The 18,789-nt window shown below is 43.4% G+C and overlaps 1 protein-coding gene across 1 annotated transcript; it reads right to left on the bottom strand.

Moving 5' to 3' along the window:
- Window positions 1-546: 546 nt before the first annotated feature.
- On the bottom strand, window positions 547-15,759 carry LOC144772617 (thread biopolymer filament subunit alpha-like). Its single transcript, XM_078657057.1, has 10 exons — window positions 15,161-15,759; window positions 12,757-12,968; window positions 10,399-10,459; window positions 8,081-8,176; window positions 6,817-6,996; window positions 5,607-5,732; window positions 5,204-5,317; window positions 3,473-3,579; window positions 1,551-1,843; window positions 547-1,316 (listed from the first exon to the last, which is right to left on the bottom strand). Exons 1-10 carry the CDS (start codon window positions 15,728-15,730, stop codon window positions 1,282-1,284), a joined length of 1,794 nt encoding a protein of 597 aa, XP_078513183.1. The 5' UTR covers window positions 15,731-15,759; the 3' UTR covers window positions 547-1,281.
- Window positions 15,760-18,789: the final 3,030 nt, after the last annotated feature.

Here is an 18,789-nt window from a genome sequence, read left to right as displayed (position 1 = left end):
ACTCACAATCGCTACCAGCATCTGTATCCATGCTTCTTGGAATTCAGATATGATATTAAAATGTACTCCTATAGAAACTATATCATAAATGACAGACCACCTAATCAATTTTAGCATGTTTGGGGGAATATTTTTTACAATACACTGATGACACTTCTATCTCCTAAAAGTCAACAACCATTGCAAATAAATAACTCATACAACACTAAGAAAAACTCCTACTACCACTCTGACCAATGTATCTCCTTCTTTGCTTTGTACATCAATATGCAGCATCACGATGAGGAGGTTGTAGAAATGAACCACAAGCTCAGAATGGCAATGAAGATGTGGTGATATGTACTGTGTACTTCCAATTGCCTGGTTCCACCTACTGACATCTCACTAGGCCGGTGGTGATTATTCTACACCATCAGTTTTAAGGTAATTAAAAAAATTATTTGACACTAGGAAAAAAACAGCCTTTTGCTGTCAGCTTGTTAAAGACATTCAAACATAATAGATCACTTTTCAGTTTTCTTCAATAATCAACAGCAATGAAACACCTTCAAGAAATGTCTGTTTTATTTCCAAACACAAAAACATGTTTTCAGTTTGAAATGCTTTCAGTGTAAGTTATAAAAAAGCCCTGATGGAGTTTAAGTACGACACCATAATATAAAACATGTTTAACAACAACATGTATGCAACATTTCGATATGGTTCTGTTAGAATCAACTATACAGTGTGCATTCTACATTAGAAAATTATTTTCCAACCAAACGTTCAAGGCACAGTGTTGGTTCAAACACCAAATCCCACATATTACACTGCCTGAGTGTAACGACTAGAAATATGGCCCTCTAACACCACAATCCTTACTGGTCATGTGATAAGCCTTCTGTGTGTGATGGCTCACATCAGTAACCGGATGTTTGTGCTAGGTTTGGGTTTCGACACATAAATGACTCTTTGTTCAGGTGGCTATCCCCCAGTCCAGTATATGAAAATAAAAATATCAAACAAAAAAGCATGATGAGAGGAGCTACATGGATCACAACTTGATGTGTTATGGTGAAAACGTATATGCAGAGAGTATGCAGACGAGAATAGATTAACTTCAAGGGATTTATCATTTTGTTCGGATATTACCCCAGCATCGGGGTATGCTCAGTTAGTCAGGTATAATCCATTGTACATGCTGAATGGTGTAAGAATACTGATGTAACACTACTGTTGCTGGAACTAGTACAGTGCGTTGAATTCATGTTTCAAGCCACTAGGTCTTACTCAGCGTAGTTTTCAATACACGCTAGATGCTGTTGAACGCACAGAATCTGTAAAACATTGAAAAGACAGCTATTAGTATACAGCTTGTTGTATCAGCTAGCAATATTTTCTTTACATTACTTTATAGTATTGGGGTTTGTGTTCTCTGACTGTCATTAACTTGAAAATGACATGAATCTTATTTTGCCACTTTAAAAAAATATTTTGTTACATTATGGTTATATATTTTCTCATTATATTGTAAACATTTACTATGGTAGAATGTGCATGGCTTTACTTACATGAGCTATTTAGTCCTGTAGATTCTCCAAGAAAACTGCTTCCACTAAAGCCAGATCCGAAACCGCCACCGCCTCCGCCTCCAAGACTACCTCCAAGACCTCCTCCAAGACCACCTCCAAGGCCACCTCCAAAGCCACCTCCAAGGCCACCTCCAAAGCCACCGCCGAGGCCTCCACCAAGGCCACCTCCAAAGCCACCTCCTGATCCGAAGCCACTACCAGCTCCACCACCACCTCCGCCTCCTACACTCGTAGTAGATTTGTGAACTGTGACACTGCCTCCAGAGAGCAATCTGGGAGAAGACAGAAATAATCATTTCAATTATTATCATAACTTTCAAAGCCAGAGTTTACAGGACAAAAAAACATCAGTGCCAAATTACTACATTACACAGCATTTAACAATGACACATTTTGAGGTGCAAGCACCTAGATTTTTTGTAGGTAAATTCACGTATTTTGATAAGTGTTGACTAATGGCCTTTAATTATTCAGTTTTGCTGCCAGTGCAACCGAAAGAAATTATCTGGTGGCTAGTCAGATAATACGCTCATTACTTACAGTGAAAGGGGTCCATGTTGGGTGAATTCCTATCAGCAAATAAAAGTTCATCTGGAGGATTGGTTATACCTGGTGGTGTATCTGGTGGTTATACTAGGTGGTGTATCAGAGCTCCTGCTGGGTACTCAAAGGAATGTAGTGGACATCCCTAACCGAAGCCACCTCAAAGGGAGGATCATTCCCTCTCTCCTAGTCATGAAACGGAAGATCTGCAGAGGGTGTTGCATGCACTGATGTTAGCACTGGTAGCCACGAAAGTGAGATGGAAGTGTTAGTAGAAAAGGGGTGGTCAGACATAATGCTTGGCCCATTTCCTCATCAAAAAAAGCAATAGTTGATTACCTTCGTTATTGTGGCTAATACTCCTCTGGGATACATTTTACCATCCAACAGGAGTGATATTTAGCCTTTTGTTATCGGGCTCCGATTTCCGCCGCCCGCCACAACAATCCTCAGTGCTAGAGTCTTGTTTTTAACAAATTTGTCTCATTTTAGCCCACCTCGGGGTTACTGGCCTGCTCCATGCGTGCACCCGCATTCACAGATGGGCTGCATAAATAGCCTGGGCATTATTCCTTCTGTAGAACTTTAATATAAAAACTTCATACACTCTCACATTGCAAGCCCAGGGACTCCTGGATATAGATTTGCAGTGATGCCTTCTCCTCGAGGACAATATGGTAATTAACAGCAGGGGGTAGGAACATATTTAGATCTCATATTTGAAAATAAAGATAAGGCCAAATAAAGTCGTAAATTATAACTCCCTTTATTTTTTCTATGTAAATGAAAAGTAAATTAACACAATGTTTGAGAAATATAACCCCAAGTACATTTTAATTCGATCCAAAGTGTTATCTTTTTCAAGGTGACAGCTGGGGCTCCATCTGGTGTCATTTCTCACAACACAATCTCTCCAGCATGTTAATACACTCAAGCTGCCTCGCTTCCCAGCTGACTTATTTGGGCTTTACTTTTGCAAAAACAGATTTAGGATTGAATAATAACTATAACATCTTTAAACATATTCTCAGACACTAGCTCAATATTTTGAAACAGTCATAATCCTGCGATAGGATATGGTAGATTGTTGTCCTTCGCCGATTTAGGGAACATAAGAAAGGCAGCCTGCAACACAGCGGAGTGTGTAGGTTTCATGCCTCTTGTGAGCTCAATATTTAGATATAGAGCACATGTCGACAATCAATATGTACCCGGTAAATACGTCTGGATGTGAAGTGTGGATAAAGTATGCTTGAACTTACTTAATAAAAAAAAAACATTGACTCTAACTCCTGTACTTTTCAAGCATTACATCTCCAAAAAATGTCATCACACAGCAGTAAAGTACAGATGTTTACCTGAGTTCTTCACTGTCCATAAGCTTCCTGTAAGCAGTGATTTCAACATCCAAGCCCATCTTAGCTGCCAATAGTTCTTGATACTCTTGGCCATAATGAGCAATTTGCTGTAAGTGGAAACAATAAGCAATCAGTAACTGACAGCTGAAGAATCGTATTCATAAGTGAAATTGTCATGAAAGTCTAAACTGATTGAGGTTTTAAAAAAATCCAATGTGGTAGAAAGTCTTAGAGATTACACCAATTACATCTGTAAGTAATTTCTCACTGTCTTTTAATTTCAAGTTAACTACAGCGATTTACTTTAGCACCACATGTTGTTGATTAATCAAAAAGGTTTACGATATTCTATAAAAATGTATATAACAAACTCGGTCATTTATCATCAGTTTTCTTTACACAAAGCTATTCTGTCCATACTCTTTTTCTTAATGGCTGATAAACCACAACCAGCAAAGGCAAGCAATGGGGACTCTGGGATGAGAACTCTGGACGCCCCAGATGGAGGCAAGAAGCTTCTGATAATGAAATGGGACAGAGGCATATGGCCAGATTCCCCCCACGTGGGCTTACCCCATTCGCTTATTCCATGAACAAGGACATATAGGAATTGCAAGATTGCACGAGAGAAGAGAAGTGCTGAGGCAGAAGCCTGTTTTCTCAGAGTGATCGTGCGAGGGTTGTAATTCATCGACAAACTGCACAGAGAGGAAGAAAACGGACTTAATGGATTGAAAGAGATGTGGATGGACACAAAAGGTGCCATGTTTGTGTTCTCTCCATCACTGCTTCCCCTGCATGTCCCTTGAGACAATGTGTAAAGAGTTGGGCATCCCCAGTACAAAGAGAACGAGATTGAGTGCCTTAATCTTTGATGCAACATCATAAATGATCCAGGTACTACAAACACTATTCACAGAGGGGCATTCACTGTTTAGACAGGAGTGAGTAATAATGCAGTTTAAAGGACAAAGTGTCAGCAGGGTGTGTGAACAGTACTTTCTAGATCAGTTACTGACTTCTATACCGCAATGGGCAACACAAATTGAAGGTCCGCTCCATCATATGTCATTGTTTTAATAATCCAAGAGTAAGTATGTACAGCAACACTATAGACAACAAGAGCAGGGGTCGTATTGCCTAAAGTCAATTAAAATCCACTGTCGTGTTAGTTGTTATGATATATGAGCAATGTAAAAAAAAAAGCCAGATTGACACACATTTTGTCTTATTCGAATACAGGAGGAAAGAGGTGGTGCTGTTACAGAATTCCACCAGCAACCCCTTTCCCAATTTTTTCTTTTCAAGATACAGTTTTAGGATGACACGTTTGAGTGCTGCCCTTACATAATAGGCTTGGTCACCTTATGTAACTCGATGGCAATGTACAGTATTTGTTTTCACACTATTTTTTCATTATGGCTGCCGTATTGTCTCCCCTCTGCAGCCTTGATCTAGTTTTTATTCATTACATGACTTTTGTTGCTCTCTGGCCAGACCAAACATGGTGTTCCTTGGGTCGGCTTGCATTTCTAAATCAACTATGTGTTACTTTTAGCTCAACTGAATGTGACTTTTTGCCTACTATCCCCATCAGATATTGTGCACTACTTGAAAACATGCAGAATAAATTATGCATTCGCTATTATCTTTTCCAGAACATGCTTTGCTTATTTTTTTAACTTATTTTTTGTTTGTTTTTTAATCTGGAAGTTATTCAGCCCGTCTTACCTTCCTGATGTCATCTAACTGAGATTTCAGAGCTGCAACTTGTTCCTGGTATTGGTCACTTTCACTGCTGCTACCAGATTCTGCCTCAGCAAGTTGAGTCTCCAACTGCAGGTTCTGTAAAACAATAAATTATAATTATAAATGATTATATTTTAAAAGAGGCTAACTTGTATTAAGAGATGGCCTTGCATTTATCGCGCAACTAGTTGACATCCACATTACTAATTGAAGGAATGCATTGTACATATCAGATCAAGCGTTAAATAGAAATGGAAGCAAACAAAGATTTTCATTCTTTAGCCGATTTTCAGAAAAACATAACCTACAACAGTCCATAACATACAGCAGTCCATTAATCCATCTTCGTTACAACTCTCGGAACAAATAAAGTAACTTTAATTACCAAGGTTTTAACGCGCTCGATTTCTCGCTGGATAGAATCGATCTGTAGTTTCAAGGCCCTCACTTCTTCTTTGTGTGCCTGTGCAGTGTGGGCCACTGGTCGTGTAGAGCCAACAACAGCAGAGATCTTGGAAAAAATGGAAAAATCAATAATTGGAGGGAGGTAAAAGTGAATAACTTCAAACAGTGATATGCTCTGATTTTAAGAACTTTGGCGAACATCATACTCCCAGGCATAACATGTGAAGCTGTTGAGGGTTGTTCCTTTCTCTGGCCAGTGACCCTGCATGCAATTTTGACTTCTTTCTCAGATGCTCACAGGTGAGCTCAAGAGGGTGGGCCATCTTGCTTCCCAGATGATGTACCTTACATCATTAATGTGAGGCCTGTTTTTGGTTTGTTACCTTCAGACTTTTTCTGCAATGCGTATGAACATTAGTCAAATGAATTTCTCCATGTTTTCTGTTTTTACTGATTTCTACTTATCCAGACAGAAAGCAGTACGTTTCCCTGTCTGACAAATTTAAAACTGAGAAATGCAAACATTTGTTTTTTTATCCCTCTTGTCAATTTGAGTGCCAGACTAACAGCCTTATTTACTTACAGCATACCGAGTTAAACATTAAAAAAGCAAAGAGGATGACGTTTTCTGATGAAGCTTAAATAGCTGTAGATGTGCAGGTACTACTACTACAATGCTAATGTATTCAAGTGATTTCCCTATTCCATTATTACATCTACCTACAAGAAATAATAAGTTATAAAAAAACAAATATTGATAAATATGGGCACAAACACTCAAAAAACAATGCGAGAGTTCTATAGGCATAATGTACAAGTGCAACGCATAATTCAGCTATATAATTAGTAAATACACTTTAATGTCAAAATGTATTCAGCTATGTCATAACATAGCATAACTTAATTGGTTGGTACTGCAACTGTAGTTCATACACACATATATATACATATATATATATATATATATATATATATATATATATATATATATATATATATATATATATATATATATATATATATATATATATACATATATACACATATAGGAGAGAAGCCTTAAGTGCTACATAATGCATGCAATACTTTTGTCCTATCTAGTTTAAGGTTGCATTGTTCTGGTGCGGGATGCATAGAAGGACTCAGCTTAATAGGGCCCACACTCTCAAGACATGCCAGAAATGACTTACCTTGGCTTGCACTGCTTCGAATGCTTCACGCTTAGTTGTTTCCACCAAAACTTCATACTGTTGCTTCATGTCCGCGATAGCCGTTGAGAGATCCGCAGCTTGGTCATAGTTGTCAATGGAAATGGAGATTGCAGCTTTGGTGCCGCCACCAGAAATTATGGACTGAACCTCTCTCACTTTCTAGAAGCAAGATGAGAAAGGAATGATCAAATGACAACCAAAATACAAACACCCCTATCCACCATAAAAATGGACCATTCATTCCAAATACAGGTATAAAATGGCATTGTTTTGCGTAGTTCTGCTGGTTCAAACATTATGTCATATGACAGAATCCGTAAAAACCTCTGATTAAGTTGAACGAATAGAAGTGAGAATTATATATTTTTTAAGTGGTTAAGTGGTTAGTGTAGGAAAAGAAACATTTTTGATAGAATATCTTGGCATACACCTTATTTTTTACTACGTTTTAATTAATAATTTTTAATAACTAAAGCTGATTTAACATCTTCTATGCTGCATCTTATAATGTGTGATGGATTACTGAGATACTGTACTTTCTTCCACCTGGGCCCTGTTACGAGTGTGCCATAGTTTTCTTCTCTCTCTCAAACTCCTGTTTGTGCAGGATTCAGAATCCTGAACTGTGCAGAATTTACTGTGCCTATTAATTACTGTGTTCGATAAAGACTACACCCTGCCGGAATTTAAAAGGGGGATAGGGAATGTTATTTACCGTGACGTAGATTTTGGTTTGGTAAGCACCAAAAACTGCATGTTATTCCCTAAAAGGTCAGAATAAGCGCAAGTTACAACACCCGATAAACTCCAAACCACAGGGAGACAGATTTTATCAGGTGCAATAAATAGCACCCAGCCATCTTGGTCAATCTTAGCGGGAGTTTTGTTGTCTTTCCAAAGAAGGTAATGAAAATTAACTCTGTTTTACAAACAAAAGACCACCCTCTGTTCATATGAGTGTTAATGTAATCGAAATACTTCCACAGTACATGTAAAATAGCAGGAATACTGCTTCAAGAGGCAATAAGGGGAGTTTTTCATACTGGGCTAAAAGATGGGGACACATTTCTGATAGTCTTTTCACATTATTTTAAGATCGTAGTCTACTGCAGTGCCATATTGCAAAGGTAAATGTCGTTAGTTTGCATAACAAATAAAGGCAACATAAACACATTCTCCAAAATAATTAAAGTTACATATAGGTGGAGCATTCTCACTTTTAGTAACACATTGTAATACTTACAGCATCATACATCTGTTTAGACAGAGTAATTTGGTCTTCAACGCCACCTAATTTTGTTTGAAGGTCGAATATTGTCAAATACAAGTGATCCACATCCTAAAAAAAACGCACACGAGAAAAACTCTTTTAAAACAGAGGTAAAGAATACAAAGTTCATGCTACAAGATTTTTTTAGATAGGGCGTCAAGAAGCGGTAGATAAAAGATCCAATTAAAATGAAGACCTTTTCAAGCAAAGTGATTACATTGTTCTTATTTATCATGTGGAATATTAATTTATAATAATTAATTATGGAATATTTAAGTACTTGTTAATTTAGCTATTAATTAGCATTTTGTAGCACGCTAAAGCAGAGACAAGCAGCACTTCTGATACTCATGTTAGAGCTGAAGATTGGGAAGCATGCATCAGCCATTGCCTGTTTATGAAATACAGTCGTTTGTCTTGGATGCCACCTTTAAAAGTTGACTGTTTTAATAGTAAATTTGATTGAAAGAACAGAACAAGCCAATGATCTAGGACTCCCTGAATCAGTGCAACCTATGGCCTGTTTTCAGAAATTAGAAGTATAATTAGCTTTTCTATCTCTCTGTTTAATTGTACCTAACAAATGTAATTTCATTATTTAAAATGTCTTTGTACTTTGCATGTATTCATGCTTAAAAGTGTGCTGATCCTTACTCAATACTATGCTTAGTTGGATCTCACAGAGGAAGGTACATATTTTCCAAAGTTCTGCCAGTGCCCACAAAAGGATATTTGTGAAGGGTGAAGCTAATGTGGTAGACAAAAAAATAGCCTGAAACACAAACCTGCTCTATGTTTGGTGGGAGACTTTCTTCCCTTACCTATAAAAACGTGCATTGGCGGCTCCTCCGCTAAGGTGAAGGAGCGGTGCCCTACTTCTTTTAAGCAGTATCAATGAAGGACAAATAAAATGATAATAACTGCAAGCTATTATCGTTTTATTTTTTCCTTGTTCCTGCAGCTTTGCAGCCATGTACACTTTGCATGTTCTCCATGCAGACTGCTTTACAGTCCCCATCTGAGCGCCGAACCACAGCACTCAGGCCAATCACAACGCTGTATTGCAGCATTGTCATTGGCTCAGGGGGGCCTGGGTGCTCTGTGATCCAGTTCCGGAGACGACAGTGGAGAGAGCGGCAAGATGCGTCGAGAAGAAAGGTACTTTTTTTCTCTACTCCCTCTCCCCCCGACCTTCGCAATCCCACCCCCAATCTGTGCCAGCTGCCACTGAAAACGTGTGGTGTTCTCTGTATCTCCTAAATGTTTACGTCAGTAATTTCATAAATAAGTCTGAGGATTGGCAAGTCCAGACTGCGTGGGCCGTTCCCCCATTACTCGAAGAACAGTGCGGCTTGGACAAGTAAGCCACACTTATATTTCCGAAGCACACGTCTATTGAGAAAGAGACCAGTCTGTTTCTAGTATGACATACTTTTAGGCCTCGATTATGAGTGCCCCAAAATAATCCTCATTATTTCCCACCCTGGAATTTCCATTCTGTTGGTCCCGGTAATTACAATTTTGAAAAAATTCCAGGGATTTAAAGTTTTTGGGGAGAGCATACAGGAATCATTGCTTCTTTGTCCATCCTTGTATGTTTCCCCATAAAACATATTTATTGCCTCCTTTTATTGAGTCTCCTAGTGTAAATTGGGGACTTTAGTTTGAGCAGTGGGAGAAAGTGGTGTAAGTAGGTCAAAAATCCTTGGGCCGCCACTAGCACGTTTTTCTCTTTAAGGAAACACTGATTTTGACAACATGATGTGCAAGTTCCTGTGATAAATATGTCATACTTTATCAGTCAACTGTAATACAACATAACTGATTGATATCTCAAATACAAAAGAACTTGAAGTTTGAGGCCTTCTGGTTGGCTTTTACTGTATCTTGGAACTTGAATCAGGAACTATACTTGGCGCAAGGTGTGCATTTGGAAAGCACTGGATAAATGACTTTAAGCACCGGCCAATGCTTTTACAGGAACAGAGCGGTGGAAATTCCTTCTCCTACCTCGCAGCCAAGACCTGGAACAATCTCCCCCTTAACCTCACTGCACCAATTCAGGAACGACCTCAACACCTGCCTCTTCAAATGACCCCGACATTGTTTCACCCTCCCCATCCCCCACCCCCTAGCGCCTTGAGACCCTAACGTTTGAGTAGTGCGCTTTACAAACCCCTGATTGATTGATTGCTCTATTGAAGCAAAGCAGGTGCTAACGTCAATGCTGCTCTTATAGCATTCTTAAACACCTTGTGAGTTTTATGCAACCTTTACCTATCCCAACTAACCTCTTTCAGGGTAGTCCATTCTCCCTCCAGTGTCTTAGTTACAGCGCTGTCTTGTTCATACCTGCGAAAAATTGTAAAGAAACATGTTACAATAAACAAGCACAATAATATGTTAATAATGTTTGCTATTTCATTTAAAAAGCTCAGAACACTGGTGTGACCAAGGAAAAGAGATGCTTGATCTGCACGTAGTTTGATGTCACATGAATTGATTTCGAAAGAACTGATTATTGGGCTAGCTAATGGACGTGGCGTATTTGTCTGCCAATCTTAAAGGCTTCTCCAGTTGCACTTTTGACGATTTTGCATGTAATGGGCGCAGCATAGACCACCGACCACTTAAATTGTGTGATAAACGCTACTTTATAGAAACAGGTGCACATCATAATATTTTACAGGGTAATCTGCCTTACAAAATTGAAGCTTCCCTATACATCAAATTAACTATGCAATCTCATATTCCCACCTCTCCTGTCATACCCACATACGGATGTATGACGTTACAACGCAGGCTATTACAACGCCTGCCTTTTCAACGCGGTTTTTACATCGCATACCATTACAACGCATAGCGCTTTTGGGTGTTGGATAGTGAATAGTTTAATTTACTATTCCAACTCCAGTCCCCGTGGACACTAGGGAAGGTTATTGGATAGTAAATTAACCTATTCCCTATCCTAGAGCGCCCCCCAGCGCAATGCGTTGTAATAGTTTGCGTTGTAATGACCGTGTTGTAATGGTAGTGCGTTGTAAAAGTTTCGTTGTAAGTGATGTTTCCCCCACATACACCACCCTACCCTGCAACTATCTACTTCCTATTGTACTGCAGTTCAGCAGTTTGCAACCTTACATTTCCCCTACATCCCATGACTGCATGTATTAACATCTAAGCAACTAAACTCCCTATACTTCACCTTGAACTTCCTATCTAGTCCAGGAGGTGAGAGGCTGTGCACCCCCTCGATTTCCATGTGTTTTGCCAATGGCAATGGCAGTCAAACTTCTGTAAACTCATGCAAAATTTTCCAGGCCACCGCCAACCACGTGTTGAGCGACAAACCTGTACAACAACGACCCTCAATTGCGCACCTGTCCCAACCAGGAAGCCAGAAAAGAAAAGAACCATAATGGGGGGAAAACAGAGAAAACTAAAAAATTAGGGATCGGTGGGCCTTGCAAAATGTTTACTGCTACCAGTCACCAGGTCACCTGTACCTAAAATCGTGGCAGGGAGGCCAAAACAGCCCATATAAAACCTGTTGGCTAAGCAAAGCATGAGAAATAGCCCAAACAAGATAGCAGTCTCCTGGGTTGACCACCCTCAACCTATAGCTGGGGGGAGACCTGCCTGTGGTTGGCAAGCCCCCCAAACCCCCATTGTAATGTGAAATAAGCCACATATTTACTTTAGAGCTTTCTACTAAATTTGGGCTAATTGTCCCCACGGTCATTTGTGTGGGTTGGAATTCCCACATTGGAGAGCCCATCAAAGAAGGTTCCTGTATTCTAGTTTACCTCTTCTGGTTCCTGCTTTTGAGTGCCTAGGTTTTTACTCGATGATATATTCACCTAATATGATGACAATTTTAGACTTGAAGCCACAAGGATAAAGTTGTGCTCATTTATCTAGCCGTGCTGGGATGCTCTCTCAGACGTATGGGTGTTGCAGCATCAGATACTGTATACTAGTACTCGCAAAGGCTACAGACACATTGAAAGTTGTCGTCAGTAAGTGACTAACACAATAACTGAGTATGAAATGACCAAGCAGTGTAGATCAAACTTGTGTAAAAAATTGCTCACAGTGATATAATGAGACAATGATTTTAGCAGCACTTGCAGTATGGTACACAAGCCAACACGGTCGTATGATAAGCAGGTGTTACTGAAATGTACTTCGGAAAGATGTGTTAAACAATTCCTATTCATTACCAGCTATGTTTGCACATGGAAACGAATTGGCAACCAGCACTGTCCTTAAGCATATCAACCGCAAAGCAGCTTTTTCAACGTTGACAATCTACATTTCAAATTAAAATTTGCAAATTAGCTGCTCGGCATTTTTAAAAGTGAAGTTTAAGATGGGTTGGTGTGATGGAAAAAAAACTCCTGCCAGTCTGAATATAGTGTGCAAGGCAATCATACTTTATCCCTTTCAACCTCTTTCCTATGAGTACATTATTGGAGTCAATATCACTTCTTAGCCCTGGTAAAACAAAAGCTGGGTTTGTTATAAAAGAAGGTACAATTTATATTATGACTGCACTATGAACATAAATACGACAGGGAGGGCTTTTGTGGTAGCTGTTATACCCTATTTCCTTAATCATTCACCTTTGACAGAACAACGTGACTTACTTGGCTGTGATTTCTTCAATGAGTTTGCTGTAGTGGTCGATTTCTGCCAGCATGGCTGCCTTGGCTTGGGTGAGGGTGTCCAGCTGTGCTTTGTAGCCGGCTGTGGCTGTAGTGGCCACCACTGCTGGGTTGGCAGGGCCGGACTGGTCAGTGGTGGTGTAGACGGAGATCTGGGCTCTGATGATAGCATTCTGCTGTTCTAAGCTGCGGACCTGCAACAAAACGATCATAGGAGTTAATTATTATTTCCAATTACGTCTTTAAAAATATAAATGTTTGAATAGCGCAGCCGCCAGGCCCGCTTCAAGGAGACCAGTGCAGTGCTGACTTCACATCTATTACATTCACCGTATTAAGCTAAAATAACACTCGGTGCCAAGAAAAGCTGGAGTGACAGCACGTCTCTGCCTATGCACAGTTGAAATGGCACTAGAACCATGCCCAGGCACCAAACACAGATAAGGTGACATCCAGGCGCTTTCTAATGCACATCTGGCAAGCTGACGTGAAAGGCAATAACTGTCCTTAAACACAACTGGAATGACAACCAGTGCATGCTTCCATGGCGTCTAACCCCTGTCCTGGCACTCGGTGAATGTCCCATGAACAGGGCCAGAATGGGGGTCTAAAATCAGCCCTGGCAAAAATGTGCAAATCAGTCCCGCTTCTTTCCTCTTCTCGTTCTGTCTCCTGCATCCATCAGTTCTTTCTCACTCTCCTTCCTCTCTGATCTCTTTCTCAAAGCCTCCCTTCTCACGTTTCTCTCTCTCTTCTGAAGCACCCTGCACTTGCCTCAATGCGCCAGCAAGAAGCTTAGGAAAGAGACAGATGCACCATCAACGACCTGGACTTTCAAAGTCGTCTCAAATGGCCCCAGCCCACCGGGAAAATGCCTGATGGAATGAAAGGGCACTCCGGCCCTGCCCATACACAACTAAAGAGCTTCGCAGTACTGGCATTATGCACAGACGAAGTGCCATCCAAGGACTATCTCATTCACAGTTCAAGTGACACGGAATGCAGGACTCTAAGTAGCCGAGGTGTCACCCATCACACATTTCACTCACAGCTAAAGTGACATCCAATGCAAGACTTTAGACACATCTTTCGCGGCACCCGTCGCCTCCTTCGTGCATAGCTTGAGTGGCACCAAGTGCAGACCGGAGGGCCGCGCTGTGCCTGTTTCCTTGCCCCGCTGAATGTCTGCTGAATAATCTCATGGACCCGCACACAGCTGTAATATCACTCAGTACCACGTATGCAGCTGGGGTGATGCCCAGTACCTGCCCCTTACTCCTCCCACCTCAAACACAGTTGGCATAACACTAAGTCCTTTCTCGTGTCCATATGAAGTGATATCTAGCGCCTTCTCGCTCTTAGAGGCACCAGTCGCCTGCCTCAAGCACAACTTAAGATGCACCAATTGTTTTTGCTACAATTCGCTACAAAAAAGAAGAGTTCAAACACTGCTGAAGTGGTCTCTGTCCTCGCTTCCATACAGGGCTTTAAGTGGGATGAAAAAAGTGGGGGGTCTCTCAAAGGGGTGTGGTCAGTGTAATTAGGGGCGTGGCTTTAAAACATTTATGTTCAAAATCGGTGCTTAGCATAGTGTGCCGCCCAACATGTATTTTGCTGTTTTTGTCATTGCATCCAGATATAAGATACAACAAGTAACATCATACCTACAACAAGCCAGGACTATTGGCTTTGTCAATGGTTATTAGTTGCATAAGATAAATAAATTGCAACTATGACGTATTACATATAATATTGAAAACACTTCCACTTAAAGCCCTGGTGACCCTAACACAATGTTGCTGCTCCTGCAGTTTAATAAAGAGAAGGGAAATCCAGAGAGAAAACGACTCTCTTTAAGGATTTCCCTTCCCCTACAGCTCACCTTGCATGACGTCATGTCGTAACTTCTTCACTAGTTGAGAAGTAAGCAGTGTGGGCAGCGCACATCGGTGTGCCTGTTGTCTAGAAACGGGTCTCTATCGGGCTCTGGCACTCTGGCACTTTTTTCCAGACTGCAGTGACAGCTTCACCTCGAAACGGGTCTCTATCGGGCTCTGTTTTGAGCCCTGGCACAGGCGGTCCGTTTTTTTCCCCTGGACTGCAGTGACAGAGTCCAGGGAAAAAAAACGGACCGCCTGTGCCAGGGCTCAAAACAGAGCCCGATAGAGACCCGTTTCGAGGCCCCCTGAAAAAAACTGCCGGTGCTCAGACCCCTTGAGACCCGGCCCACTTAAAGCCCTGCTTCCATACACTGCTGATGTTGACTTAAAGTGGCACACGGGTGGAGAGGCAGCTAGGACTACCCCAAGCACAGCTGGAGTGTCACTCGGTGCACGCCTCCCTCATACATCTGGAGTGGCACTAGTGTCCCGACATTTCTCCTTACCTTGTCGATGAAGGCTGCAAACTTGTTGTTGAGTGTCTGCAGCTCCTCCTTCTCGCGCTGCCGGGTCACCTGCACTGTGTCCATGGATGGCAGGGACGGGTCAATGGAAGGCATGCTGAAGGGCGCCGACGGCCCCCCTGGTCCTCCAGGCCCTCCTGCCTTCAAGCTCAAGAAGCCCAGGCTGGGGCCGCCGCCGTAGGAGCCCACCCTGGTCACTCGGCCGCCCGTGCGGCCCCTGAGCAGAGCGACGTACGCCGCCCCCGCCCTGGCTGCCGCGCCCCCGGCGCCGTGACCCCCACCGGCTGCTCCCAGGACCATGCCCATGCTGGAGCCCCCGAAGCCCAAGCCCCCTGCCCTGCCGCCTCCGCCGAACCCATAGGCTCCCCCGGACAACCGCATGAGCCGGGCCCCGCCGCCCCCGAAGCCGCCCCCCATTCCTCCCCCGAAGCCGGCGCCTGCACCGCCTCCGCCGAAGGAGCTGGCCCTCTTGCTGAAGAGATTGCTGCTCCCGTAGACGATGCCCATGCGGACGGCGCCGCCCTGCACTTTGTGTTGCTTTTCCATGGCCATGGTGCTTGTTGTGCTAGCGGGGAGGAGAAGAGGAACGACCCAAAAGCGAGTCCCCTGGTGCCGGGGCGAGCCTCTTATACTTTGCCGCCCAGCCAGGGGGACGCCACGGCCGCCGCTGCCATTGGCCTGCGAGTCGGGCCTCTGCCTGACAAGGCCCCGCGGCACCGCGTGTCAGCGTGCAGCCCCGGGCCGGCACGGGGAGCGCGTTGGTGGGGGAGGAGGGCTGCAGCACCGCTGCCCCGGGGCCGGGCGGCAGGTGTTGATACTTGTAGGCCGCATACTGTATCTAGCGCGTTCATTTTGTGCCTCGGAGGCATCACTCCTCTGAGCTGCACTTGACAGCAAAAATGCAGCCGCTGCCACGTTGTAAGGCACTGGGAGATGGAGGCACACATATGATACAGCCTACAACGCATACCTGTCTTCATTTGATTCCTTCAGAATCTGAATAAAAAAGGTCGAGTGCTGGGTTCAGACTGCCTGAAACAGCAACTATTCACTTGTAGGTTTTCAAAGTGTCATGGAATGATAGTCGAACCAAAAATTTCTATTCCAATGGATGCAAGCGTTCCAGTACATACTCAGTAGGACAATGTTCAGTTTTCGGACTTTCGGCTGAGGGTCATAACCACCAAATTATTATCACTGGAAAATAGGGTATACTTTGCTTCGGTGTCCAAATATACAGGGCTAATTTATGTGACTTGCTTTACCTGACAGATAGATCTGTTGTTTGTGGATTGTAGTTTGCCTAACATATTTGTCGGAAATTTAAAGCAAAGAAAGTCCTCTGTTTTCACATTAATTACGATGCTTGTCATCACGTTTTGTGGTGCTGGGTTGCTCCAAAGCGCTGATATCAGTTTATTAGACCAGCTAACAAAAACGCACACTAGACCAAATCATGTAAACTAACTAGCATTTTGCTCCGGGGCGGTGGAGAGGGGTCGGCGAAGGACACCCTTGGACTGGTGCTAGGCAATTCCGAATGAGAATGATCAATAATGTGAAACGGTTTCTGCATTGGACAGCATGTAAGCTTGTTTATTTTGGTTTGAACAGTTCGTTGCAAATTTGCTGGGGGAAAAATTAACTCCGCCAGCGTAATATTGCTCATTGCCAGTGCAGTTTATTTAATCTTACCGGAGTGTCTAATGGTAAATAAAAAATCATTGGCGTGGCCAAAAGGTCTCGCCTTTGGGACCTTATAAGTGTTTAGCCATGCAACGGTTGGTGTTGTTGTACCAAGGATATTGTGCTGCATAACTAAATACTTATAAGGTCCCAAAAGCGAGACCTATAGGCTATGCCAATGCTTATTTGTTTAGCAAATGTATGTGAGCATTTAACTTTAAAATGCACTAGTTAATCCCATGTTCTTCACTTCACTTACTCACTGCAACTCGGTGCAATGCAAGCATTAAGTCTTAAGGGTGCCTCCATCAAAGAGATCTGTAAGGACTCTACAGTCGCCTTGCATCCATTTACGAAAGGCAGTAGTGCGGCTAGCCGGAGGAAACCACGGGTTGTCTTCAATAGGGGTGTGCGGTGAGGGGAAGGTCGTAAGACCTCTCTGTACCGCTGTCTTGTCCCATACATTCAGAACTGTTTTCGTGGGCACCGCCAAGTATGCACTAGGGGATCGCCCCGCCTTATGAGTCCAAGCCAGATTCCAGATGGTGCGGCCTGTGACCGCCCGGTCCATATGGAGCCACCCCTTCTCACTTCTCCTGGTGCCCCACTCAATCACAAAACGCAAGTGAGCGGCCCAGTAATAATCCACCAGATTAGGGCACGCAAGGCCGCCGCGATCTCGCGGGGCCATAAGAAGTGCCTGAGAGAAGCGGGGTCTCTTACCTCCCCATACGAATTTAGTGCAGTCTTTTTGCAGGGCTCGGATGTTCGGTAAGGGGATAGGTGTGGGAAGACACTGGAACAGATAAAGGAGCTTAGGAAGGATAGACATTTTAATGGCGTTCAGCCTTCCCAGCCACGAGGGGATAAGTGGTTTCCAGCGTCGCAAGTCCTCAAGGATGGACCTGTGGCAATCTGCCCAATTGAGTGCCGACCAATCTTCCAGGGAGGGGTCAGGAACAGGCCGAGGTATCGAATATGGCGAGCAGTCCAGCAATAGGGGCATAACTGTTCTAGCGAGGGGACATCGGCCGGGGGGATCGTAAGGTTAAGTACCCACGATTTATCATGGTTAATTTTCAGGCCGGAGGCGCCCTCAAAGGAGCAGAGCGCTGCATGGAGCGCTGGTAAGGACTGTCGGGGTTCCGTAAGGGTAAGGATGAGATCATCGGCATATAACGCCACTTTATGGACTTGTCCACCCATCGTAATGCCGTGGATGCCCGGGTCTCGCCTGATCATATCCGCCAGAGGTTCAACCGCCAAGGCGAACAGTAGGGGCGAGAGAGGGCAGCCCTATGTAGTCCCTCTCCCGATGTCAATCGGGTCTGTCAACCTTCCATTCACACGGATCCTAGCCTTAGGCGCAGCATAAGGTGCCATGATCCTAGCAACCATCAGTGGACCGAGTCCTATCTTACAAAGGACCGCTCAGAGAAATGACCAGTCCACGCGGTCGAACGCTTTCTCAGCGTCCAACGAGAGGAGGCACGCCGGGATACGCCAATGGCTCGCCTTCCCCACCAAATGAGCAACCTTCCGCACGTTATCAGCCCCTTGGCGGCCATGAATGAAGCCCACCTGATCCGGGTGCACGAGGTCAGGCATGTGGGGATCCAATCTCTTCGCCAGCACCTTGGTGTATATTTTAAAGTCAGTATTAAGCAACGCAATCGGGCGATACGACGAACAGAGCGCAGGGTCTTTCCCAGGCTTTGGAATCAAAGCTATTTCCGCCATCCCCATATCCGGGGAGGGGCCCTGACCGCCATCGAAAGAGGCAAAGAGTCGGAGGAGGTATGGACTCAGCTGAGATTGGAATAGGCGATAGAAGGAGAGCGGCAAGCCATTAGGGCCTGGTGTCTTTCCCAAATTTAGTTCTTTAATGGCCGAGGTCACCTCATCCAGCGTTAACGGCTCCTCCA

This window comes from Lissotriton helveticus, chromosome 8 (genome assembly GCF_964261635.1).
Source record: "Lissotriton helveticus chromosome 8, aLisHel1.1, whole genome shotgun sequence".
Taxonomy (NCBI): domain Eukaryota; kingdom Metazoa; phylum Chordata; class Amphibia; order Caudata; family Salamandridae; genus Lissotriton; species Lissotriton helveticus.
This window is presented reverse-complemented; position numbering and strand designations above follow the sequence as displayed.

What these genes read in the sequence shown, in the direction of transcription:
- LOC144772617 (XM_078657057.1), bottom strand. Translation starts at nt 15,730, where the DNA reads ATGGCCATGGAAAAGCAACACAAAGTGCAGGGCGGCGCCGTCCGCATG. An exon ending in AATGGACTACCCTGAAAGAG is followed by an intron (nt 8,177 to 10,398) that starts GTTAGTTGGGAT and finishes CGTTTTTTTTAG; the next exon opens with GATGTGGATCACTTGTATTT. An exon ending in CTAAACAGATGTATGATGCT is followed by an intron (nt 6,997 to 8,080) that starts GTAAGTATTACA and finishes TCTTGCTTCTAG; the next exon opens with AAAGTGAGAGAGGTTCAGTC.